Genomic DNA, 21,669 nt, shown 5'->3' with positions numbered 1-21,669 from the left:
GAATAACTCCCGAGATAGATAATAATACAAAATACAGAAGAATAACAAGTACAAAGACAGAGGAAGAAGCAAGCAAACAAACAAAAAAGAAATGGAACTGGTAAAGTACTTCTCTTGTACCAAGATGAATGCAATACAGCTGGATAGTGCGTATATAACCGACCTCATTTTTAATTTTCTCTCTCACTGATTTCCCTTCCGGCGAGTAGTCTGCCGTTGACAGCAGCACTAGGAAGGATTTTAGTCGAAGCTGAAGCCTTGGAGCTCTTCTCGTAGGGTGCTGGCCATTGCTGTTGTTCGAGCATAGACAAGACCCACCGGAGACCCGCGCTCGCCGACGAGAGCTAGGAGGACGGAACCTGCGACGGAGTGGATTATGATTGTGGATTCCTGTGGGTAATGGTTAGTATATATAGTAATAAAAAGAGAAAGAAGAAATAGAAGGACAGTACTGACCTCATTCTCGACAGCGATCCAATCGACCTCTGGATCCTCGGTCTCGAAAACAGCATCTTGCTCAAGCGACTTTGTATAAGACCGCCACACATTAGCAGCATAAGAAGCGTAGACCCGCGGCTTGGGGCTGAGGTCCGCGAGATGAATCGCCGACGTCGCGCTTCCGATCGAGCCCGCGGTCGTGCCGTTGCCGTTCTGACCGGCGCCGAGGGTACTCTGCGAGACCGAGGGCGAGAGCGCGAGCGAGTGTGCTATTGTCGCGGCCGACGACGAGTTGAGTGTCGAGGCGGCAAGCAGGTTGCCGCTGGTAGTCAGCAGGACGACCATGACGATGCGCGGGGAGTGCGCGGGAGGAAGGGCCGCGGCGGAGGAGGTGGTGGTGGTGGTGGATGGGGATTCCTTTGCGGACTGGTGATCTGACGAGGGAGTTGCGTCAGTGGACGGCGTGAATGTGTCGATAGGCGGCGAGAGAGGCGTCAGTGACTGCGAAAGCAGCGACGTCAGGCGCCGTGATTTCAGCATCAGGGCGGTGTGGGCGTTGTGGAGACGGGGACGATGGGGAATATGGCGATGGTGCAGAGGAACTGTCATAAACTGGAGGAGGCTGCTCGGTTGTTGTCTGGGTTATGTAATAACACGTGATTTGTGAGTAATATTACGAGTTCAGAAGTAGGCAGTGAATTGCAGGAGGAGATTCAGGCCTTGACTAGATATAATCAAAAAATCAAACAGAATCATTTAAAAGAGTAATTACAGAGTAAACAAAGAGATTTATGGAGATTAACGATGAGCACAGAAACTCGCGTAAACCGCATGTCCGGCGATACCTTAAATGACCACCAAAAGCGATGGCGAAAGTAGATCACCCACCCGGCGAAGTGCAAAGAACTCGAAAGAGGCGATCGCAGCCAACCTGCTCTCCATCGATGTTCACCGCATTGCTGCCGTCTTCTTCGTTCAGCAACACCTTCTTCAGATCTACAAAGACGCTTCTGAGCTTCTCTGCTTCTGCTCTTTGCCGGAAACCGACCAACTTTTGTCTGCCGCCGCTTATCGCATCCCGTCACTTTGCGCAGTTATCTAAAATGACCGACGTCACAAAGTACAAGCTCAACCACACGATGTATGCCACTGCTGTCTTCTTTCCCGCTTTGATGCTATCAACTGGACTTATCTGACTGTTATCTACCCGCAGGCTTCGTGTCAAGGACCCGAAGAAATCGGTCGCCTTCTACACCGAGAACTTTGGCATGAAGCTTCTCAAGACCCTCGAGGTCCCCGAGGCCAAGTTCACCAACTACTTCCTTGCCTTCGATGGCGCCAATGCCGCCAGCAGCGGCAAGGCGTGGACCGATCGGTATGTATCTGCTTTATTGTTTGAATTCACCATCCGCACGTAACTGAGATAATTAACAACAACAGCGAGGGCGTCTTGGAGCTTACCCACAACTGGGGCACCGAGAATGATCCGGAGTACAAGGTCGTGACCGGCAACAGCGACCCGTACCGCGGCTTTGGCCATATCTGCGTCTCGGTCGATAACATCGAGTTTTTCTGCGACAAGCTCGAGGCCAATGGCGTCAAGTTCCAGAAGAAGCTGAGTGATGGACGTCGTAAGTACTGTGGTGGATTGAGCGGTGATTGGGAGAGTGGTGGCTGATGCGATGATTGTATAGAGAAGGATATTGCTTTTGCTCTTGATCCTGATGGATACTGGGTCGAGTTGATCTGGACTCGCACTCCCAAGACTGAGAACTTCACCGACGCTTCTGGATACAGAATGAACCACACCATGGTATGTTTACAATTCCTACTCCCCCCGAACTTTTTACTGACAACACTTTCTAGATCCGAGTCAAGGACCCGAAGAAGTCGCTCAAGTTCTACCAGGAAGTCCTGGGCATGAAGCTCCTGCGAACGGCCGAGCACGAGGCCGCCAAGTTCACGCTCTACTTCCTCGGCTACAACAACGACCCCAACTTTGTCGAGAACTCTGGCGTCGGCGTGCACAACTTCGAGGGCGTCCTCGAACTCACCCACAACTGGGGCACCGAGAGCGATCCCGAGTTCAAGGGCTACCACAACGGCAACAACCAGCCCCAGGGATTCGGCCACATTGCGATCTCGGTCGATGACCTCGACGCGGCGTGCGCCAGATTCGAGGAGGTCGGCGTCAAGTGGAAGAAGAGACTTACTGACGGTCTTATGAAGAACGTCGCTTTCATCCTCGACGAGGACGACTACTGGGTCGAGGTCATCCAGAACGAGGCCATCAAGACCCAGGCGGGCTGGTGAACCTCAGCTTAGGATAGCTTAGTTAGTTTGTGTAGAAAATAGAGTTTAAAGAGCACGTGATTCAGGGGCAGACGAAGGTTTGCAGAGTCGCACACAAAATTTCATCATTGAGGCCCCAACCATCATCGCGTCACGCGTCTCTGAAAATCCGTCATTGCACATGAGCCATAGTCGGACTTAGTGAAGAAGACAACAGCGCGTTGAGGAGAGGAAGAGCAGCTAAAAGGAGAAAAGAAGAGAAGACAAAGAGCTTAAAACTAGTCCTTGAAACCGCACGGACTGAGTCATTCGCGCTGGCCGCAGAGTCCACACAACAAAAAAGCTGATCTGCTCTGGTTCTGCTTCACTTTGCTTGACCCTTAATCTCAAAAGTTATGGCAAACGCCATAGCAGCTTCCCTTTCCGGCCTCAAGATCGAGGGATGTTCGAGGGCGGGAACGCCCTTTGGAGACGACGACTGTGAGTACTCCTGCGCTGCGCCGCGGTTCATATAACTTATAACTGCGTCGGGCGCTGCTGCTTGTCGCCGCCCATCGCTAATCATGACTTGCTCTTCTTTAGCCCCGCTGATCAAGTCTACCGAAGACGTCTCGATCCCTCGGCTGGTGCACAAGTGGAAGAACTCAAAGTCGGTGCTGTCGCTCGCGGTTTCGGATAACTACCTGTTTGCAGGCACGGAGGGCAACGTTATCCTTGTATGTTCTTCTGATCTTCGGCGATGTGCGAATGAAGTTGTGCGGTATGGCTGACTTGTCTGTTACTATAGGTGTATGATCTCGAGTACTTCCAAGAAGTCGCGGTTCTGAAAGGTCATGGTGGAAGTATCCTCTCTCTGCACATCTCAAATAAAAAACGCCTGCTTTTCTCCGCCGGCAGCGACTCGATATTAAAGGTCCGTCTTGATCCGCCACGACTACTCTCCCAATCTCACTAACAGTTCTCCAGATCTGGGACACAGAAACTCTACAAGAGCTCTACTCCGTCTACTCCGTCTACGACATCGGCGACATCTTCGCAGTGCAGTACAGCGAGTCGCTGCAGACCGTCTTCCTCGGCTGCCAGAACGCTTCGATCCAGTGGTGCGATCTCACGACGATCGACCGGCACACGTCGGCCGACAAGTCGCACATGCCTGGCAACAGATTCAATAAGTTCTTCAACTCTACCGGACCCGGGGGGAATCAGTCGCGCGCGCCACCGAGTACGAATCTGTCGGTTGCGAAAGCGCTGATCGAGCTGCCGTATCATAATGTTGTTCCCTACGCGCACAACGGGTACGTGTACTGCCTGATAAATTACCGCCCGTCGACGCACATCGCAACTTCCTCGGTCGAGGAAAACAGAGACACGCTTCTCTCCGGCGGCGGCGACGGCATAGTAAACTGGTGGGTGATGCGGGAAGGCAAGCTCGTCAAGAGCCGGTCGTTTGCGAACCAAACCAGCGTGCTCAGCATGACCGCCGTCGACACCTTCCTCTACTGCGGCCTCACCGACGGCGCAGTCGCGATCTGGGACCTCGACGCCGGACAACTGATCCGCTCGATCCAGGCCCACAAGGCCGACGTGCTCTCCATCTCCGCGCTCGGGAGCTGCATCTTCAGCGGGAGCGCTACGGGGTATATCCGGAAATGGTCACGCGAGATGCAGCTCGCTGCGCGGTGGGAATCGCACGACGGTCTGATCCTGTCGACGATCGGGGTTAGGAGGGGTGACCGCGCGCTCCTGTTCACGGGCGGAAACGATAACTCGGTCGTCATGTGGGACATCACCGACGCGTTCCCAGAGTTGGACCAGAACCTGTCGTTTGCAAACGACCAGCTGCTAGCCTCGCTGTCGACCTTTGTCTCGTTCCGGACGATTTCAGGATCGCTAGACACAAAGACCGAGTGCCGCCGCTGCGCGTCGTATCTAAAGCGGCTTTTGCGGACATATGGCGCGACCGCAGAGCTGATCACCACCGACGACAAACATAACCCGGTCGTCTACGGCAGGTTTTCAGCAAACTCGGAGGACAAGAGCGGCAGCACGGTCTTGTTCTACGGACACTATGATATCGTCGCTGCCTCGGACGACGACAGATGGGAGTCTGATCCGTACCTTCTCTCTGGCCGGAACGGGTACCTGCACGGCCGCGGCGTGTCGGACAACAAGGGTCCTATTCTCGCGGCGGTCTTTGCCGCAGCCGAACTGTACCAGGAAAAGAAGCTGAACGCGAACGTTGTGTTTCTGATTGAAGGCGAGGAAGAGAGCGGGTCGGTTGGGTTCCAGACGGCGGTCGAGAAGAGTCGCGCGATGATCGAGCCGGATAAAGTAGACTGGGTCGTGCTTTCAAACTCGTACTGGCTCGACGACAAGACTCCGTGTTTGAACTACGGACTCCGCGGGCTGATTCATCTGACGGTCGAGATCTCGAGCGATCTGCCGGATCTGCACTCGGGAGTCGACGGAGGTATCCATCGGGAACCGCTGATGGACATGACCAAGCTTCTGTCGAAACTCACAGACGACGACGGCAGGGTCAACGTCCCTGGGTTTTACGAGCCCGTGCGACCAATCACGGACGCGGAGGAGGCGCTGTACGAGCAGATTGTGAAAAACACGTCGATCCACTTGCTGAAGGACCAGCTGATGGCGCGCTGGCGGTTACCCTCGCTCACGATCCACGCGGTGCAAGTCGCGCGGGCGACGAACCAAACCATCATCCCGCACAAGGTCACCGCCACCTTATCAGTCCGCACGGTTCCCGACCAAGACACCGACACGATCAGCACAAGTCTGCAAGGTTTCCTCGTCTCCGAATTCGGCAAGTTCAGCTCGCCGAACCATCTCTCAATCAAGCTCAACAAGCGCGCAGACGCGTGGCTGGGAAACCCCGAGAACGACGCGTTCAAGACGCTCGCGGGCGCGGTCACAAAGGCGTGGGATATCGAGCCGCTGTATATCCGCGAGGGAGGCACGATTCCCGCGGTGCGGTATCTGGAGAAGATATTCGATGCGCCGGCGGCGCAGTTGCCGTGCGGACAGTCGAGCGACCACGCGCATTTGGATAACGAGCGGATTCGCGTCGTGAACTTGTATAACGCGAAAAGCATCTGGAAGGCGACGTTTAACGAACTTCCACCGAGGACTACGAGTTCTTGAAATTGCATCTAGTTTGTTTTGCTGAGATAGTATAGAGGAGTTGTAAATATGTGTAATTATAAGTGCTAAATAGCTCGCAATAAACTTGTTTCTATATTCATTAACGCTCAAGCAACTTGTTCAAATCTCTGCACTGGTATACGGCCGATTCCTAAACTCGTCCGTAGTAGCTGTTCTGGATTTGCTAGACAGTCTCTGCCATGCTTCTTGATCCTCCTTTGCATATTTCCTCGCCAATTCCTCGTCTTTCTGCTGCTGCTTCAGCCGTCTTCTCGCGTCGTCGGTCGATTTGTCGCCCGAGGAAGGGCGGCTGGATGCAGGTGATGATGATGAGGAGGAGGATTTCGATTTTCTGGCCCAGGGTGGTAGAAATGATCTCCGTTTATCAGATGAGGAAGTCGACGTCGAGGTAGAGGAAGAAGCCGAGGGCGACGCGGCGCCGGCGGTACCATCCCACTGCGCCTGCAGACTTCTGGCATACTCCTCGTCCTTGCGCTCGGCCTCGGTGTCCTCCTCCGCCAACCTCCTCGCAAGATCCTCATCCCTCTTCAACTTCTCCTCATACTCACGTTTCTCGCGCGCAAGCAACTCCGCAGTCTCTCGCTCGCTTTCTTCAATCCGCCGCAGAACTTCCCTAGCCTCCTGCTCTTCGCGCCTGCGGGCATCGCGTTCCTCTACCGCCGCTCTGTTTGCAGCTTCTTGCTCAGCCTGTCTTGCGGCGCGGCAGGAGGCTTCGTATTCCTGCCGCTGCTTGAGCGAGAGATTGCGAAGGGAGCGCGCGCGCTCGCCGGCGGTCGCGAGGGCGAAGGCGGAGAGCAGCATTTGGACTTCGAAGCCCTTCCGGTCGGCGATGATGTTGAGTTTGTAGAGGTTGTGCTCGTCGATCGTGAGCTCGTTGTAGCGTCTTGACGCGTCGGCGCCGATGAAGTAGCCCGGCGCAGCGGGGAGCAGGAAAACGTTGAGGTTGTAGATGAATAGTTCTGCGATTTGCAAGCGCACGGTGGGATCGACGTAGACCAGCTTTGCGTGCAGAGACGGGATCGAGCCACGGAGAAGCTGCGGGTGACTGACGCTGGTCTGCTCCCAGTTGAAGGTGAAGGACTTTGCGGGGATCGTAGTCCCGGTTTCGGGGTCGGCCATCGCAGGACGGACGTAGGTGAATCCTACGCCCGGGGGCGAACTCCGCGCGCGCTTGAGAGTCTCGTAGAAGAATTTGGGGTCGGATGTGGTTGCTGCTGCGGTGGGGAGGGGGGCGATCAGTCTCGTTCTGGCGGAGGGGTTGTGCAGGTGGAGGGTAGCGAGGCTTGTGAGTCTGGTAGTACGCTGGGAGGTAGTTGGGGACGCGCTCTCGAGCTCGGAGTACGCAGGCGGCGCGGACGAGAAGACCGAGTGCGTGAGCTCATATTCGCCGAGCAAGATGAGAGAAGCTGGGTCTCCGATCTTGTGGGTGACGGTCTCGACCGAGAGCGGGATCAGAGGGGCATCTTCTGCGGGGGTGGAGGAGAGGACGGGCGAGAAGGGTACGTTTGAGGGTGCTGATGATTTGGAGTCGATGACGGGCGGTGGAGGACGCGCGATGGGTGTCGCTTTGTCTTTGAACTGGACGACGTAGTGCACGCGGGAGGGTTGGGCGTGGAGGGTGGGGTAGGTGTAGTGGATGTCGATGGTGTCGCGATCGGTGGGGACGAAGACGAGTTCTGGGTGGTTAGTTAGCAGGGATGATAAGACGATGAGAGAAGAGGAGAAAGGAGCGTACTCGGGAGATCCTGATCAGCTACTTTCATCTCGACGGACAGCAAGTGAAGTAGTGAGGATGAAGAGAGAAGGGAGTGTGTTGAGCAGAAGAGAGATGGTTGGGAAGAAGCAGCCAAATACGCGTACGCGGCAGCAGCAGTTCTCGGCCTTTGTCCCTCAGCCCGGCGCCGTTCTTTTTCTCGGCGAAAGTGCTGCGTCTTCTCTCCGCAGCAGCAACTAACAAAACCTCTTTCTATTCAGCTGCAACTCGGCCAATTGCGCGGTGTTTTGTCGATAAACCCCGGCTGGGCTCCGGAGAAAAGAGAACCGCGTGGCTGTGGGATGGCTGTGCATATTGAAACTTAAAGTGTTGAATGCACGTGATCTGTGTTGAGCAGCCGTGCGATGAAGTATATGAAGTATATGAAGTATATGATGACTATTAAACAATTGAATACAGATATTTACTATAATATAGGCAGTATTCGTAGTTGAACCACCGCAACGCTCTCTGTCTGCGCAGAAGCTGCTGTTGGCGGAGTTGGGAGGATCGTCGAGCGAGTGGCGGGCGCGCCGGAACAACAGCTTCTCTCTCCTCCTCCTCCTCCTCCTCCTCCTCCACTTGTCTTATCGCACCTTCTCCTCTCCACATCACCGCTCATCGCCGCAATGGTCAACAGACTGGTCCTCAAGGGCACAAACTATGAGGTAGCTACTTCCTAATCATCTACTTCACCGCCAGACTGCTCATCTCTGACAACTCTATAGATTGGGTTCAAACACGGAACCTTGGCGAGATCCCAAATCCACGCGTGCTTGACAAACTACGCGACCTACTTTGCCAATGCGGGCATGTCCCCCGGCGACGTAAAGTCCCTCGCGACCAAATTCTCCGAGACAATCAAGTTGCTCGTTCCGCATCTCCACGACGAGCTCCGCGGTATCGCGGACGGCGCCTGCGTGCCGCTGCTCGACATCGTCGCGCTCAACTCGCGCTCCGAGATCGCGCTGGCTGCGAAGCCAAAGAACGGAAAGAGCGACGAGAGCAGCAGCGACGACGATGATAACATTCCCGTCCCGCCAGACGGATGCACGACCTTTGCCGAGACCGTCGACGGGCGGCAGTGGTTGGCGCAGAACTGGGACTGGCAGACCTCGCAGCTGTGCAATCTCGTTCTACTCGAGATCACGACGCCGCTCGACTCGCCTTCGAACGCGCGGATGCTAAAGACGATGACCGAGGCGGGACTGCTGGCGAAAGTGGGGTTCAACTCTGAGAAAGTCGGCGTGTGTTTGAATGCGCTGCGCGCGACTGACCTGGACACGAACAAGCTGCCGCTGCACGTTCTCCTGCGTCTCGTGCTCGAATCGTCGAGCGTGGCGGATGCCAAAGAGAGATTTACGACAAAGTACGGCGACGGCGCGGCGTGTTTTGGACATTTCGGAATCGCGGACGGGAAGGGTGAAGGACATGCCGAGAGCTGGGAGATCGGACCGTATGGGATCGCTGTGATTCCTCGCGATGCCGAGGGCAGACTGTACCACACCAATCATGCGCTGGTCGAGGGTGTAAAGATCAACGAGGTTATCTGGCTCGAAGACACAAAGGAGCGATTGATGCGACTGAAAGAGCTCGTTTTTGCGTCGGACAAGAAAACAGATGTGAAGACTCTGGCTGTGGGTCCTCAGAAAGACCGAATCTTCTCATTCCTAAAAGACGAGGACAACTTCCCAAACTCGATCTGCCGCGCCAACGACGACAGCCAACCGGGTCTGCTCGGAGAGATGCAGACTGTGTTTTCCATCGTCATGGATCTGAAGGAGGACGTCGCTTGGGTTGCTGTAGGGCGGCCGAAGCAGGTGCTCGAGGAGTTTACGTTGGAGTTCTTTTAGGCTTTGTCGTTCTACAGCAGCTAATGATAATGTGATTTGTCTGTACCGAAGATGATGTAAATAGAATTGTTGTAATTCCAGTGTTGATGTTGCTGATTGATGTAGTCAGTAAAGATGGTGCCGATAGTACCAACTATTACTATATTCAACACCCGCACTTCTCCCCCAAACAAACCATCTCCCAACGTCATACTCCAACCCACACAACCGGACCACCCACAGATTCTCGCGTGGCCCAACTCGGCACACCTTCTCGAGCAGCAAGAAAAAGAAGTTGTATGAAGACCGCCTTCCTCTCGCAATCATGTCCTCCAAGGCCTCGCTCCATCGCAAGCGCAAGAGTCTGCCGGCAAACGCGTTCGCGTCCTCACACCACCCGCCGCATCATCACCAGCAGCAGCAGACAAGTATCGGCCGCTCGTCCAGCTCGAGATCGGTGACTCCGCACAGTATGAGTGCAAGAGATGAGAATGTGGGGCGGGCTGCGTCGCCCAAAGTTGCTGGGGTTGAGGGTGATCCGCAGGGCAAAGCGACGACAGAGACGGTCTCGCAGCGAACAATACGGCTGTTCAGGCATCTGTGGGAGAAGTTGAAGAAAGAGGTCACTCACGATACCGGTAATTCTGGTGCTTCTGCGCTGAAAGACACAGAGCTGGATCAGATTGTCAGCTTTTTACTTATCCCGTTTTCCCTCGAGAAGGTGAGTTGCAATTCAGCAGAGAGAAACACGGCTGTGATGCTGATCTGATTTGTTCTAGGTCATGTTCTTTGGCTTCCTAACCTGCCTCGACTCATTCCTTTACTCCTTCACCGTTCTCCCTCTACGATTTCTCGTCGTCCTAGCTACCCAGCTGCGCTTCTTTCTACGCCGGAAACGCGGCTCGCTGCCTATTTCCCAGAAAATCGACCTGATCAAATCAGTCGTCCTGCTCATGACCGTCTACCTACTCTCCTCTCTCAACGCCAGCATTCTCTATCACAACATCCGCGGCCAGTCGGCTGTGAAGCTGTATGTGATGTTTAACGTTCTTGAGATTGGCGATAAGCTGTTTTGCAGTTTCGGACAGGACGTGCTTGCTGTTCTGTTATCGAGCAGGACACTTAACGGCGCGATTTGGAAAATGTACTTGTTTGGCACGATTGCAGTTTGCTACAATTTACTCCATTCGGCCGCGCTGTTCTGCCAGATGATTACGCTCAACGTCGCGGTAAACTCGTACTCGAACGCACTGCTCACGCTGCTACTCTCCAACCAATTCGGCGAGATCAAGTCAACCGTGTTCAAGAAATTCGAGCGCGAAAACTTGTTCCAGCTCACGTGCGCCGATATCGCAGAGCGGTTCCAGCTGTGGACGATGTTGCTCATGATTGGTCTGCGCAATATTGTCGAAGTCTCGGGCTCGACCGGGGGTGTGATTCCGCAGTCGTGGAAAGGGTGGAACACGTTCATGGGGGCGCTGTTTGGACCTGCTGTTGTGGTGCTCGGGTCTGAGATTGCGGTCGACTGGCTGAAGCACTCGTACATTGCCAAATTCAACAAACTGCGGCCAAAAGTATACTCGCGCTTCCTCACTGTGTTTTGCGTCGACCAGGTTAACAACGCCGACTTGAAAAACACAAATAAAACGTGGGGCCGCAAGGAGATGAACGTCACCCGTCGCATTGGCGTGCCTATCCTACCGCTCACCTGCGTGTTCATCAAGAGTACCGTGCAAGTAATGCAACTCGTGGCATCCACACGCCCGCTCAGTCTACCGACGCGCACGACAACACACTCACCCTCCGTCATGGGCGGCGAGGCAAACAACACCGCGGCATCAATGCTCCCCGGCTCGCTCCTCGACATGGTTTCAAAATCCGTCGGGAGCACGATCGAGATCGGCGCGTACACCGGTATGCTTCTCCTCTTATTCTCCGCGCTCGTGTTTGTCAAGCTCGTCCTCGGCGCCGTGCTGCTCGAGTACAGCAAACGCCGCCTCGAGAAACAGCAAAGTAAAACCCCGACGACGCAACTCTCGTCCGACACAGACCCGTTCTCCGACGAACGCGTCTCAGGCGAACGCAAGGGCGGCGTATGGGGTCTCGTCGACCTAAGCGACGGGCTGCGCGAACTCGTGAGCGAGCACGACGAAGACGATAGTGTACCGAGTACGCCGATATCGCCTGTGTCAGCGGTGCCGTCGGCCGCGTCGTCGATTTATGAAGGGCATACTACGAATCAGAAGAAGCATGTGAGTTTGCAGGAAGTCGAGAGGTTTCAGATGGTGGCGAAGAGGATTTGGTAGGGAGACATGAAAATGATGTGAGGCGTTTATTCGTTTTGAGTAGTCGGTTTAATAGTTTGGCGTTTGTATGATTTCTCTACTTTGTGTTAATACAAGATTATCATTATGCTTAGACTCTACTTGAACTCATAGAAAGAACAGTTTATTAAGAACGTTGGTTATAAAAAAAAATAATAGAAAGACAAAAATTGCGCCAGACCCACTAGTATACGTGCACCGTCCCGTACCACGGCAGAAGAATAAGAAAAAGAACGAGAACAGGTCTTTTGATGCCATGTGCTTTCAGACAGTCTGTTTGTTGACATGAGCATGAGAAAGATAAGGGAGAAGATTGAGTAGCCAAAATGTTTAGAGATTTTTGGTGAACTTTGTGTTTTTTTTTGATGATTGGTGTCGAGATAAGTTTAAGAATCTACTTCTCTTTCTTGTTCTCAACCTCAACCTTCTCGTCGTTTTCGTACTTTCGGTCATCCTCGGTCTCGACAACCTTGACAATAGTCTCCATCTCCTTCGACTGCTTCTTCCAAGTCGACTTGCTCATCTTTGCGTCGTGGTCAAAGAGCTGCGGGTCCGGCACGCGGTAGGACTTGCCGACGCGGTCCCAGAGCGTGGTGAACTGGCCGTAGTTGTAGTTGAAGTACAGGTGGTGGATGGTGTGGCAGGCCGCGCCGTTGATGGCCGGGTGCTGGGTGATGTACTCGCCGTCGTGGATGAGGATGGTCCAGATGTTGATGAAGGAGAAGAGAAGAAGGTAGGAGAGCTTGTGGAGAGGGAAGATGAAGGGGAACATGTGGTACGGCAACGACTGCATGTAGCCGTCGACGGGGTGGAAGGCATGGGACGCAAAGGGGGTGGGGACAATCCACTTGTGGTGCGGCTTGTGGAGGTGCTTGTAGAGTCTCGGATGGTGGAGCCCGCGGTGGATAAGGTAGATGCCAAAGTCGGTGAAGGCGATGAAGAGCGGGAATTGGAAAAAGAGGTACTCCTTGCTGTAGGCGTTGACGTCCCAGTAGAGCTTGCCGTAGCCGTGAATCTCGGCCAAGAACCAGGGCGCGGTGAGAAGCGACATGACCGGCATGGACGTCAATGCCTGGTTCATCTCCAAGCGGATTTGGTTCTTGAGGTACTTGGGATGGTCCATCGTGCGCTTATCAAAGATGAAAAAGTACGAGAGCGACGCGAAGAAGAAGTAGAGCACGACGCCGAAGAACCAGGTAATCAGAAACAGCGAGATGAACTGGCGGTACACGTTCGAGCGCGCGACCGTCGACATGTACGCGGCCGCGCCGGGCGCGAAGAGGGTGTACTCATAGGGCTCGGTGGGTATGTATGAGAGCGAGAGGTTCTTGGAGAGAGACTCGAAGAGCTGCGAGCTGAGGACGGACTCGGTGAGCACGGAGTTCACAGCCTCGGGGACGGGGAAGAGAGCTTTGTAGATGCCGTCGAAGACGTACTTGTCCGCGGCCTCGAGAACGATATCCATGCTTATTATATCAGACAGACAACAAGAGACGAAGAACCGGGGTGGACAACAAAAGACGGGAAGCGGAAGAGCGAGGCGAGGCGAGGCGAACAGGCGCGGCCTCTTAACAAAATCTGAGGGCGCGGCATAAACGCGCAAACGTCACGTGCATTCCTCGGACTCACACCACCTTCGGGCCCGGCAGAGATCCGAGAATCTGATAAGAAGAAGCCGAGATTAATAGCGCGCGGGTTCGCGTTCGGCTTCGTGCTCGGCTTAGCGTCCGGGTCGGAGGAATGTACCGAAAGAGGAATGCAGTTGCAGTGTTTTTGTTGTCGCTTTATGTTGTTGTAGATAAGAGAATTGTTGAGATCAGATAGTTGAAGTACATCAGGTACGTGTTCCTGACTTATAACTGACATTCTTCTCATCATCACCAAATAGTCCACTCAAAAACACATCAAATTACTACAAAAGGAAATCCAGCCCAGATCAAAGACCAGACCAAAACTAACGTCACCATTCACATCCCGCCCAGTCGTTCTCGCTTCCGTCTCGCGTCCGTCTCGCCGTCTCGCGTCCATCTCGCGTGTGTCGGCAAGGTCGATCGCGACGGTGGTCTAGAAAGCAACTATAAGCCTCTTATATAATCTGCCGTCGCCGAGTCTAGCCTTGTCCTCGGATTTAGGGCGGAGGTGATGACGCCGCGTTATAGCTCATAGATGTGCACAGCGTGCATCAATGCATTTATGACTGTTATGAAATGATTTATGACTACTATGAAATGAAATGAATAGAAGAAATAAAACCACAACCAAATAGAATGAAACTCCACCCTGAATGCTCCAACCCACCATCATCCATCGTTACATTAAACACTACCCTCACAACACCGCATCATACCCCCGCCGCGCATGCTCGCCAACCAACAACCCACACATCTCCCCCGCCTCATTCGCATCCGCATCCACATTATCGAAAATCACCGACGAATTCGCTCCACTGCTCCCCCGCCGTCTCACCCCGCACGTCTTCTCGCCCGGCTTGAGCACGCACGCGACCCCCTCGATATCCGGCACCACCGCCTCCTCATGCGCGCCTTGCTTGCCGATATTCGCAAACACCGCGCACACTAACGCCATAGAACTCAGCCCGGTCGCGAACCAGAACGCGCCCTTGTACGCTTTCGACAGGATCTCCATCGGCACCGGCGTCGTCGTCATCGGCGCGTTTCGGCGCAAGATACTCGACACGATCGACGACGAAAGCGAGACGCCGAGCGAGCCCGCCAAGTGGTTGATCGTATAGAAAATACCCGCCGCACTCGATTGCTCTGCTTTCGACACCGCAGACAGCGTGTGCATGTTGACGACGTTGTACGTCAGGTCCGCGGCGATAATCGCAAGACACAAGGCCGGCAGGATCATCGCCGCGTACGGCGTGCCGAGCGGAACCAGCGCCCAGAGCAACGAAGCGCCAATCATCATCATCTGCGCGACGATCAGAATCAGTCTTCCGGGCGCGATATGCAGGATCGCAGAGATAATCGTGACCGCCACCGCCGACGCCAGAATCTGCGGGAACAGATAAAACGCGGCCTTGAGCGGCGACGCACCCATCACGTTCTGCAGATACAGGCCGCCGTAGAAGTTGAGCACGCCGGTAAAACACATCCATGCGAAAAGCACTAGGACCATGATCGTCGCGAAGCCAGGGAACTTCCAGATCTGGAGCGGCATAAGCGGCTTCTCGCACTTCATTTCCCAGTACACGAAGCCGGCAAGAACGACAAAACTGAGAATCAGCACGATAATCACGTACGGCGTCGCCCACCCGCTAGTCGCGCTCGCGGCCTGCGACGCGGCAAAGACAAACATGATGCATCCGACAGTCGACAGCGCGGCTCCAGTCCAGTCCAGGTCCTTAATCCTCATCAGCATTTCTTTGGGTGTGAATCGGATGTTGTCATTAATATTATCTCCAGGCACCACAAAAATCACGAGCACCGTCAGAATGGTAAAAATTATAGTGTAGAGATAAAAGATACTCCGCCAGGTAATATACTCAATCGTAACCCCACCGGTGACGATGCCCAAAAACAGACCGAACGGCGAGCCGGCGTTGAAAATCGCCATCACTCGGTTCTTCCGCCGTCCGTTCTTGTACGTCGACCCTAGGATGCCGACACCGGCAGAAGGACATGCGGCAGCAGCCAGACCCTGCATACCGCGGCAGACGTCGAAAACGATATGGTGGGTCGTGAATGAGCCAGCAAGACACCAGATGGCGAACCAAGCATATGCCACAATCACCAGGCGTTTTCTACCTATTCTATCTGCCATGCTATATTCACACATAACCACATTAGCAAACCGTCACGTCGACTTCTAAATGCAAAAAGACTCACCCGGAAAATAAAAGAATGGTAGTAGCCGACATCAGCTGGAACGAACTCACGCTCCAGCTCAGATCACCGCCCGAGATATTAAACTCGCGTCCCAGAGTCGGCACCGCGATCTGCATCACGCCTGTCGAGATTGTGTTCATGACGGTCGAGAACGTGAGGATCAGGACCGCCGCGACCTCGTGCAACGTGCTCTTGAACACCTCCGGCCGCGCCTCGGGGTCGACCAGGTCCGACGAGGTCGTCGACTCGGCGTAGTACTCTGGCTGCGCGTACTCATAAGTCGCGTGGCTGATCGGGTCGTCGACGCTGCCGGTGCTGCTGCTGTGTTTCTCGTTCATCTCTGGCTCTGACTCGGGCTCTGATAAGGCCGTGCAAGTTTCCTCGATAACCATCTTTTCTGAACTCATGCTGGCAGTAAATTCTAGTAGAGCAAAGTAAACCTCCACTCAGTCTAGAATATGCTGAATTACTCCTATAAACAAACAACGAAAGACCGAACCATCCGCGTGTAGAGCTTCTGCAAAGTCGGGGCGGGTGGGGAGGCGTTGTCTGAGTGATGACATAAACGGGGTTGCGTGGTTTCGGTTGTTCGGCAGGGTCGAGTCTTGTCCAGGCGCGCCTTATCGACTTATCGATAACCCTTTTGACCCTTCACTAACCAGATTCTTCGACTACTGAATAGTTCGACTACTAGCCCCGATAAAAGATGATGATGGCAGATTGTTATATGTGATCATAATTAAAAAGAGGTCTAAACTAGTCTATACCAAATGATACCCTCAAAAACACTAGATAACTCCGCTCTAACCTATCGTCAACCACCCATGCAAAGTGCAACAAACCCAGAACAAAATACAAACAACACTAGCTCTTCTCAATCGCACTATACCCCGTCTCTACAGATGCTCCAATCAACAATCTGCTCAGCTCATCGACTCCCTCGGCACCATCCCCCTCCTCCTCCTCCTCCTCCTCCTCGTCCTCAAACAACACCGCATTCGCCTCATCGTCCATCATCGGCCGCGCTCCCTGCTTTCCAACCTTCGCAAAAACAGCGCAAACAAGTGACGCCGCGCTGGTCGCGACAGAGAACCAAAAGGCTCCTTTATACGCCTTTGCCGTGATTGCGACCGGAATCGCCACAACTCCCTTCAGTTGCTCGGCGGTCACTTCCCGGTTCAGGATACTAGACACGATCGAGGTCGACAGCGAGACTCCAAGAGAGCCCGCGACGTGGCTGATGGTGTAGAAGATACCAGCGGCGGTGGATTGCTCCCGTTTGGAGACCGTCGACAGCGTGTGCAGGTTGACGACGTTGTAGGCGAGATCGGCGGAGACGACCTCGAGGCAGATTGCCGGCAGAACCATAGCGTAATATGGCGCCCCGACAGGAACCAGAGCCCATAAGAGCGAGGCAACGAGCATAAGCGTGGACGAGATCACCAAAATAAGTCTTCCGGACGCGACGTGCAGAAACGCGGCAACGATCGAGACGGTTGCGATCGACGCTAGTGTCTGAGGGAACAGGTAAAGCGTGGATTTGATAGCCGAAGCGCCCATGACGTCCTGAAGATAGAGACCGCCGTAGAAGTTCAGGACGCCGGTGAATCCCATCCACGCAAACAGAATCAAAAGCATAACGATCGCGAACCCGGGTGCGCGCCAGATCTTGAGGGGCATAAGCGGGTTCTGGACTCTAGACTCCCACCAAACAAAGAGACATAGAATCGCGATCGACAGAATAAGAACAATGAGAACATAAGGAGTCGCCCATCCTTTCGAGGCCGAGCTGGCCTGCGACGCAGCCAGGACAAATCCGATGCAGCCCGTGATCGACATCAGAGCACCAACGAGATCGATCTCCATGATGCGTTTATACACCTGCTTCGGGTTCAGCTTGACGTTGTCGTTGATGTTGTCGCCGGGGACGATGAAGATTGCAAGCAACGTCAGCAGCGCGTAGACGATGGCATACAGATAGAATATGCTGCGCCAGTTGATGTACTGGATAGTCACACCTCCCGTGACAACGCCCAAGAACGCACCGATGGGAGCACCGGCGTTGAAGACGGCCATGACGCGGTTTTTCCGGCGGCCGTTCTTGTATGTCGAGCCCAGGATGCCGACTCCCGCCGAAGGGCAGGCCGCGGACGCGATACCTTGCATTCCTCGGCAAACATCGAAGATGATGTGGTTGGTGGTGAATGAGCCGATGAGACACCAGAGAGCGAACCAGAAGTAGGCAAACACCACCAAGCGTTTTCGGCCGATGCGATCAGCAATACTGTAGAAGATGTTAGTAAGGCTCTAAACACACCTTGATCTTGAAAGCAGAGAGAAGAACGCACCCAGAAAACAGAAGAATAGTAGCACCAGACATAAGCTGGAACGAAGACACAGACCACGACAGATCACCGCCAGAGATGCCAAAATACCGCCCGAGAGCAGGAACGGCGATCTGCATGACGCCGGTGGAGGCCGTGTTCATGACGGTCGAGAAGGTGAGGACGAGCACGGCGGCCGCTTCATGGAAGTTTGAAGTGAAGACCTCGGGCCGCTCTTCGGCCTCGATGGTGTGACTTGAAGAGCCGGGTTGGCTCTCTGCGTAGATGCTCTGCGACTCTGATGAGTGGACATGTGCGGGAGCGCGATCTACCTTCTCATTGACAAATTCGCTGCTCTCGGCAGCGACGAGCGATGATGATGAGAGGACCATGGCGATAGAGGTGGAGAATAGAGATGCAGAGATATGGCAGATAGACGGTCCATGGCGATAAGCAGATAGATATATAGCAGAGCACGCAATGGGGAAAGTAAGCAGATGCACAGACGCGATGGCCTGGACTCTGCTGCCCTTCCCTCCGCAGGCCCGTCGGTGGGGCTCACGCGGAGAGAGCCGAGAGTCATCGTCTTATTCAGCGTGGCTTTTTTGACATAATAGGAAACGGGCAGCTTTCATAGTATTCCGCGAACAGGCCCGGGGATGGCCTTCAGTGGCGCGTTTATAGCGTCATTCCGCGGTTGCTGTCGTCGACTCGACTTCACGGCTTTCTACATCTTATCTGATCACCCGGTGGTCAGTCACGAGAACGCTCTCCGGAGACGCATTACAATATAGCAGCTGTTGATACAGCTGCAGCCAGTACAGAAGCTGCTTGCTGATGTGCGGAGCGGATTAGTAAACCACTATGGACGAAATGTCCATTTCCGGGCATTTCGGCTTTTGGCTGCTGATCCTCCTCAGCCTGTCCCCAGAGCAGGGCATTTCAAGGAACGCCTCGTCCTCCTTAATTCTAATCTATCACGTGGTGATTAGCAATCCCGGCTTTGATTGATCTGATTAGCAATCTGACCAGTCTGTCGAAGACCCGTGTAATTATTCATCAGATATCGGAGCCCTGTCGCTATCAGAATGTGGCCTTCTCTGTCTCGTTATCGAAGGAGATAAGCCGGACGCAAGTGAGCTCTGAGCCCGAGCTCGAGCCTCTGACGAATATCATGGCCTGACCTGCTCTTTATCATCATCTGCGCCTTTTAACGTCTTTGTCAGAACATCTCTGCATAACAGTTTCTAAAAGCTTGGTTGGTTTTAGATAGTTCTTGCCTGATAAGATATGATAGGACTGATAACTCGACAGAACCAACAGGTGTCAGAGTCGAGTATATGAATACGTCATGCACCCTCCAGACTTCTAACTGCTATCCACTCGAAGTCTACACTGTTATTTCATTTATAGACAGACACCTCTGAATTTCATGTCTACCACAGTCGTCGTTTGCTACTGTGTATTCAATCACTAATGGCAATCTTCAATCTAGCTAACATTACCTAATCCATTACTCACCAGGCACTGTCATCTAAGGCCCTCGTGCCTTGGGAACAAAGTAAACAAAGTTTAAAGTTTGCCGATTGGGAGGAAAAAAAAATATTTTTTTGTTTTTCTCTTTTTGCTGCGAGCGCGTTTCATTTTTCTCTTCTCTGTTGCCACAAGTCTTTCTGATTTCTTACATCGATTCAACACCTGCAATTCGCTCCTTGAATCCGTAAAATAATCTTCACAATGTCTAACTCATCTTTGATTCCCCTTGGCACCTATCTGCTGAAGGTGCACCCCGGCGTGCCGGTCTCCATCAGCGACGAGGATTACCCCGTCACCGTCCGCATCACCATGGCCGCGATTGATCCCGAGTCTGTGGATGGCGAGAGCACTCCTAGCACTCTCAGAATCCTGAAGCGACCCGATCCCTTGGCTTTGGGCGGATACCTTGACTCTGATGACGAGGAGGACGATTCTGAGGACGACGAGGAGGAGTCCGAGGAGGAGGAGGAGGAGGAGGAGGAAGCTCCCAAGAAGGGCAAGAAGGCCAACGGCAGCAAGAAGGCTGATGAGGACGTCGAGATGGACGACGAGGACGACGAGGAGGACTCGGAAGACGACGACGACGAAGACGATTTCGAAATCGACCCCGTTCCTGTCTGCACTCTCTCCCCCAAGACTGCCTACCAGCAGCCCCTGGATCTCGTCATCAGTGCCAACGAGGAGGTTCTGTTCGAGGTCACTGGTTCGTACACCGTCAGCTTGGTCGGAAACTACGTCAGCCACCCGTTCAACGACGAGGACGACTACGACAGCGAGGACGATGATGACTCTGATGAGGACTACGATCTCAGCCCTGATGAGGATGAGATCCTCGAGGGATACTCTGACGAGGAGTCTGACGACCTTGACGACATCGAGGATCACCCCCGTATCACCCCTGTCGACAGCGACGACGAGGAGGAGATCAAGCGCGAGGCCAAGATCCTGAAGGCGGAGGCTGCCAAGAAGGCCAACGGCAAGCGCGCTGCTGAGGACGAGGATCTCGACGCTCTGATCGAGAAGGACTCTGAGAAGGAGAAGCCTTCCAAGAAGCAGCTCAAGAAGATGAAGGCTGCCGATGGTTCTGCCGCCGCTGCTCCTGCTGCGAAGGAGGACAAGAAGGCCAAGAACGAGGGAAAGGAGAGCCCTAAGGACAAGAAGGTCACCTTCGCCAAGAACCTCGAGCAGGGTCCTACCGGAAAGGGTGCTCCTGCTGCTGCCGCTGCTGCTGCTCCTGCTCCTGCTGCTGCCGCTCCCAAGACCGTCAAGCTCGACAACGGTCTTGTCATCGAGGACAAGACCATCGGCGAGGGTGCCGGTGCTAAGAACGGCCAGAAGGTCGGTGTCCGATACATTGGCAAGCTGCAGTCGAACGGAAAGGTTTTCGACAGCAACACCAAGGGCAAGCCCTTCACTTTCAACCTCGGAAAGGGTCAGGTTATCAAGGGTGAGTCTCTCTTTGTCGATTACAGCTATAGTTTGCTTTTACTGACAGAATTCTTATTGTGTAGGTTGGGATCTCGGTGTCAAGGGTATGGCCCTCAAGGGTGAGCGTCGTTTGACCATCCCTGCCGCCCTCGCGTACGGAAAGAAGGGTGCTCCCCCAGACATCCCGGGAAACGCCACTCTTATCTTTGAGAGTAAGTACCTATTCTTCTTCAACAGCTTCTATCCAGACAGAATCCAACGCTAACTATATCATAGTCAAACTCGTCTCTTTGAAATAAGTGCATCTCACAACATCCGAGGCAGCATAAAGAAATCAATACATTCCGCTATAGATTTTCCTTTCCTCTACAAATACGCAATGAGGTGTAGATTACTTCTACACATTGTCTCTCGATCTCATTACGAAAGTTACACCTACAGATCTTTTCTCTTTATTCTTGGGACTCGGTTATTAAAAGCAGTTGATTTTTCTTTTATCTTATCTATTTTTTTTCCTTTTATACAGTGAACGGGCATACGTTTGATGTGTATGACTGCGTTTGTGTCTATTAGTGTATTTTATCTAGTGTTTAACGCTTAACTATCAATACTATACTGTTGAATTGACTCATCCATTATATTCACAAACTATTTCACAAGCTAGTCTTTGTTATATTAAATTATTAAAGCAGAAAAACAGAACCTTAC

At 53.5% G+C, this 21,669-nt stretch overlaps 10 protein-coding genes across 10 annotated transcripts; 5 read left to right on the top strand and 5 right to left on the bottom strand.

Moving 5' to 3' along the window:
- Positions 1–240: 240 nt before the first annotated feature.
- On the bottom strand, positions 241–978 carry BZA70DRAFT_290610 (uncharacterized protein; the record flags this gene model as incomplete). Its single annotated transcript, XM_064914223.1, has 2 exons — positions 241–390; positions 457–978. 2 exons carry the CDS (start codon positions 976–978, stop codon positions 241–243), a joined length of 672 nt encoding a protein of 223 aa, XP_064767093.1.
- A 315-nt stretch (positions 979–1,293) lies between these two features.
- On the top strand, positions 1,294–2,856 carry BZA70DRAFT_281400 (glyoxalase). Its single transcript, XM_064913114.1, has 5 exons — positions 1,294–1,579; positions 1,652–1,813; positions 1,879–2,069; positions 2,133–2,251; positions 2,305–2,856. The coding sequence occupies exons 1-5, from the start codon at positions 1,305–1,307 to the stop codon at positions 2,749–2,751; spliced, it is 1,194 nt and encodes a 397-aa protein (XP_064767092.1). The 5' UTR covers positions 1,294–1,304; the 3' UTR covers positions 2,752–2,856.
- Positions 2,857–5,933, top strand: BZA70DRAFT_281398 (uncharacterized protein). The gene is made up of 4 exons (XM_064913113.1): positions 2,857–3,210; positions 3,313–3,446; positions 3,518–3,643; positions 3,697–5,933. Exons 1-4 carry the CDS (start codon positions 3,126–3,128, stop codon positions 5,890–5,892), a joined length of 2,541 nt encoding a protein of 846 aa, XP_064767091.1. The 5' UTR covers positions 2,857–3,125; the 3' UTR covers positions 5,893–5,933.
- On the bottom strand, positions 5,934–8,034 carry BZA70DRAFT_281396 (uncharacterized protein). Its single transcript, XM_064913112.1, has 2 exons — positions 7,649–8,034; positions 5,934–7,589 (listed from the first exon to the last, which is right to left on the bottom strand). Exons 1-2 carry the CDS (start codon positions 7,674–7,676, stop codon positions 6,013–6,015), a joined length of 1,605 nt encoding a protein of 534 aa, XP_064767090.1. The 5' UTR covers positions 7,677–8,034; the 3' UTR covers positions 5,934–6,012.
- A 77-nt stretch (positions 8,035–8,111) lies between these two features.
- On the top strand, positions 8,112–9,671 carry BZA70DRAFT_199602 (putative acyl-CoA:6-aminopenicillanic-acid-acyltransferase). Its single transcript, XM_064910112.1, has 2 exons — positions 8,112–8,334; positions 8,395–9,671. Exons 1-2 carry the CDS (start codon positions 8,296–8,298, stop codon positions 9,517–9,519), a joined length of 1,164 nt encoding a protein of 387 aa, XP_064767089.1. The 5' UTR covers positions 8,112–8,295; the 3' UTR covers positions 9,520–9,671.
- Positions 9,672–10,188: 517 nt separating this feature from the next.
- Positions 10,189–11,898, top strand: BZA70DRAFT_199547 (eukaryotic membrane protein family-domain-containing protein). The gene has a single exon (XM_064910110.1). It carries the CDS (start codon positions 10,281–10,283, stop codon positions 11,802–11,804), a length of 1,524 nt encoding a protein of 507 aa, XP_064767088.1. The 5' UTR covers positions 10,189–10,280; the 3' UTR covers positions 11,805–11,898.
- Positions 11,899–11,930: 32 nt separating this feature from the next.
- Positions 11,931–13,428, bottom strand: BZA70DRAFT_281389 (C-5 sterol desaturase). The gene has a single exon (XM_064913111.1). It carries the CDS (start codon positions 13,285–13,287, stop codon positions 12,217–12,219), a length of 1,071 nt encoding a protein of 356 aa, XP_064767087.1. The 5' UTR covers positions 13,288–13,428; the 3' UTR covers positions 11,931–12,216.
- A 497-nt stretch (positions 13,429–13,925) lies between these two features.
- BZA70DRAFT_199616 (major facilitator superfamily domain-containing protein) lies at positions 13,926–16,252 on the bottom strand. The gene is made up of 2 exons (XM_064910113.1): positions 15,674–16,252; positions 13,926–15,609 (listed from the first exon to the last, which is right to left on the bottom strand). Exons 1-2 carry the CDS (start codon positions 16,078–16,080, stop codon positions 14,151–14,153), a joined length of 1,866 nt encoding a protein of 621 aa, XP_064767086.1. The 5' UTR covers positions 16,081–16,252; the 3' UTR covers positions 13,926–14,150.
- A 135-nt stretch (positions 16,253–16,387) lies between these two features.
- BZA70DRAFT_259054 (major facilitator superfamily domain-containing protein) lies at positions 16,388–18,389 on the bottom strand (the record flags this gene model as incomplete). The annotated part of the gene is made up of 2 exons (XM_064910850.1): positions 16,388–17,957; positions 18,022–18,389. 2 exons carry the CDS (start codon positions 18,387–18,389, stop codon positions 16,538–16,540), a joined length of 1,788 nt encoding a protein of 595 aa, XP_064767085.1. The 3' UTR covers positions 16,388–16,537.
- A 1,239-nt stretch (positions 18,390–19,628) lies between these two features.
- BZA70DRAFT_249661 (uncharacterized protein) lies at positions 19,629–21,593 on the top strand. The gene is made up of 3 exons (XM_064910687.1): positions 19,629–20,980; positions 21,045–21,173; positions 21,238–21,593. The coding sequence occupies exons 1-3, from the start codon at positions 19,735–19,737 to the stop codon at positions 21,258–21,260; spliced, it is 1,398 nt and encodes a 465-aa protein (XP_064767084.1). The 5' UTR covers positions 19,629–19,734; the 3' UTR covers positions 21,261–21,593.
- Positions 21,594–21,669: the final 76 nt, after the last annotated feature.

The sequence above is a fragment of the Myxozyma melibiosi genome (assembly GCF_037950935.1).
Source record: "Myxozyma melibiosi strain Phaff 52-87 chromosome Unknown BZA70scaffold_9, whole genome shotgun sequence".
Classification (NCBI taxonomy): Eukaryota; Fungi; Ascomycota; class Lipomycetes; order Lipomycetales; family Lipomycetaceae; genus Myxozyma; species Myxozyma melibiosi.
The sequence above is the reverse complement of the archived record's forward strand: the minus strand, read 5'-3'. Positions and strand labels throughout refer to the sequence as shown.

What these genes read in the sequence shown, in the direction of transcription:
- BZA70DRAFT_281400 (XM_064913114.1), top strand. Translation starts at nt 1,305, where the DNA reads ATGGCGAAAGTAGATCACCCACCCGGCGAAGTGCAAAGAACTCGAAAG. An exon ending in GGCAAGGCGTGGACCGATCG is followed by an intron (nt 1,814 to 1,878) that starts GTATGTATCTGC and finishes TAACAACAACAG; the next exon opens with CGAGGGCGTCTTGGAGCTTA. An exon ending in GAAGCTGAGTGATGGACGTC is followed by an intron (nt 2,070 to 2,132) that starts GTAAGTACTGTG and finishes ATGATTGTATAG; the next exon opens with AGAAGGATATTGCTTTTGCT.
- BZA70DRAFT_281398 (XM_064913113.1), top strand. Translation starts at nt 3,126, where the DNA reads ATGGCAAACGCCATAGCAGCTTCCCTTTCCGGCCTCAAGATCGAGGGA. An exon ending in CGGAGGGCAACGTTATCCTT is followed by an intron (nt 3,447 to 3,517) that starts GTATGTTCTTCT and finishes CTGTTACTATAG; the next exon opens with GTGTATGATCTCGAGTACTT. An exon ending in GCAGCGACTCGATATTAAAG is followed by an intron (nt 3,644 to 3,696) that starts GTCCGTCTTGAT and finishes ACAGTTCTCCAG; the next exon opens with ATCTGGGACACAGAAACTCT.
- BZA70DRAFT_281396 (XM_064913112.1), bottom strand. Translation starts at nt 7,676, where the DNA reads ATGAAAGTAGCTGATCAGGATCTCCCGA. An exon ending in AGCTGATCAGGATCTCCCGA is followed by an intron (nt 7,590 to 7,648) that starts GTACGCTCCTTT and finishes CTAACCACCCAG; the next exon opens with AACTCGTCTTCGTCCCCACC.
- BZA70DRAFT_199602 (XM_064910112.1), top strand. Translation starts at nt 8,296, where the DNA reads ATGGTCAACAGACTGGTCCTCAAGGGCACAAACTATGAG. An exon ending in TCAAGGGCACAAACTATGAG is followed by an intron (nt 8,335 to 8,394) that starts GTAGCTACTTCC and finishes ACAACTCTATAG; the next exon opens with ATTGGGTTCAAACACGGAAC.
- BZA70DRAFT_199547 (XM_064910110.1), top strand. Translation starts at nt 10,281, where the DNA reads ATGTTCTTTGGCTTCCTAACCTGCCTCGACTCATTCCTTTACTCCTTC.
- BZA70DRAFT_281389 (XM_064913111.1), bottom strand. Translation starts at nt 13,287, where the DNA reads ATGGATATCGTTCTCGAGGCCGCGGACAAGTACGTCTTCGACGGCATC.
- BZA70DRAFT_199616 (XM_064910113.1), bottom strand. Translation starts at nt 16,080, where the DNA reads ATGAGTTCAGAAAAGATGGTTATCGAGGAAACTTGCACGGCCTTATCA. An exon ending in ACCATTCTTTTATTTTCCGG is followed by an intron (nt 15,610 to 15,673) that starts GTGAGTCTTTTT and finishes GTGTGAATATAG; the next exon opens with CATGGCAGATAGAATAGGTA.
- BZA70DRAFT_249661 (XM_064910687.1), top strand. Translation starts at nt 19,735, where the DNA reads ATGTCTAACTCATCTTTGATTCCCCTTGGCACCTATCTGCTGAAGGTG. An exon ending in AAAGGGTCAGGTTATCAAGG is followed by an intron (nt 20,981 to 21,044) that starts GTGAGTCTCTCT and finishes CTTATTGTGTAG; the next exon opens with GTTGGGATCTCGGTGTCAAG. An exon ending in CGCCACTCTTATCTTTGAGA is followed by an intron (nt 21,174 to 21,237) that starts GTAAGTACCTAT and finishes ACTATATCATAG; the next exon opens with TCAAACTCGTCTCTTTGAAA.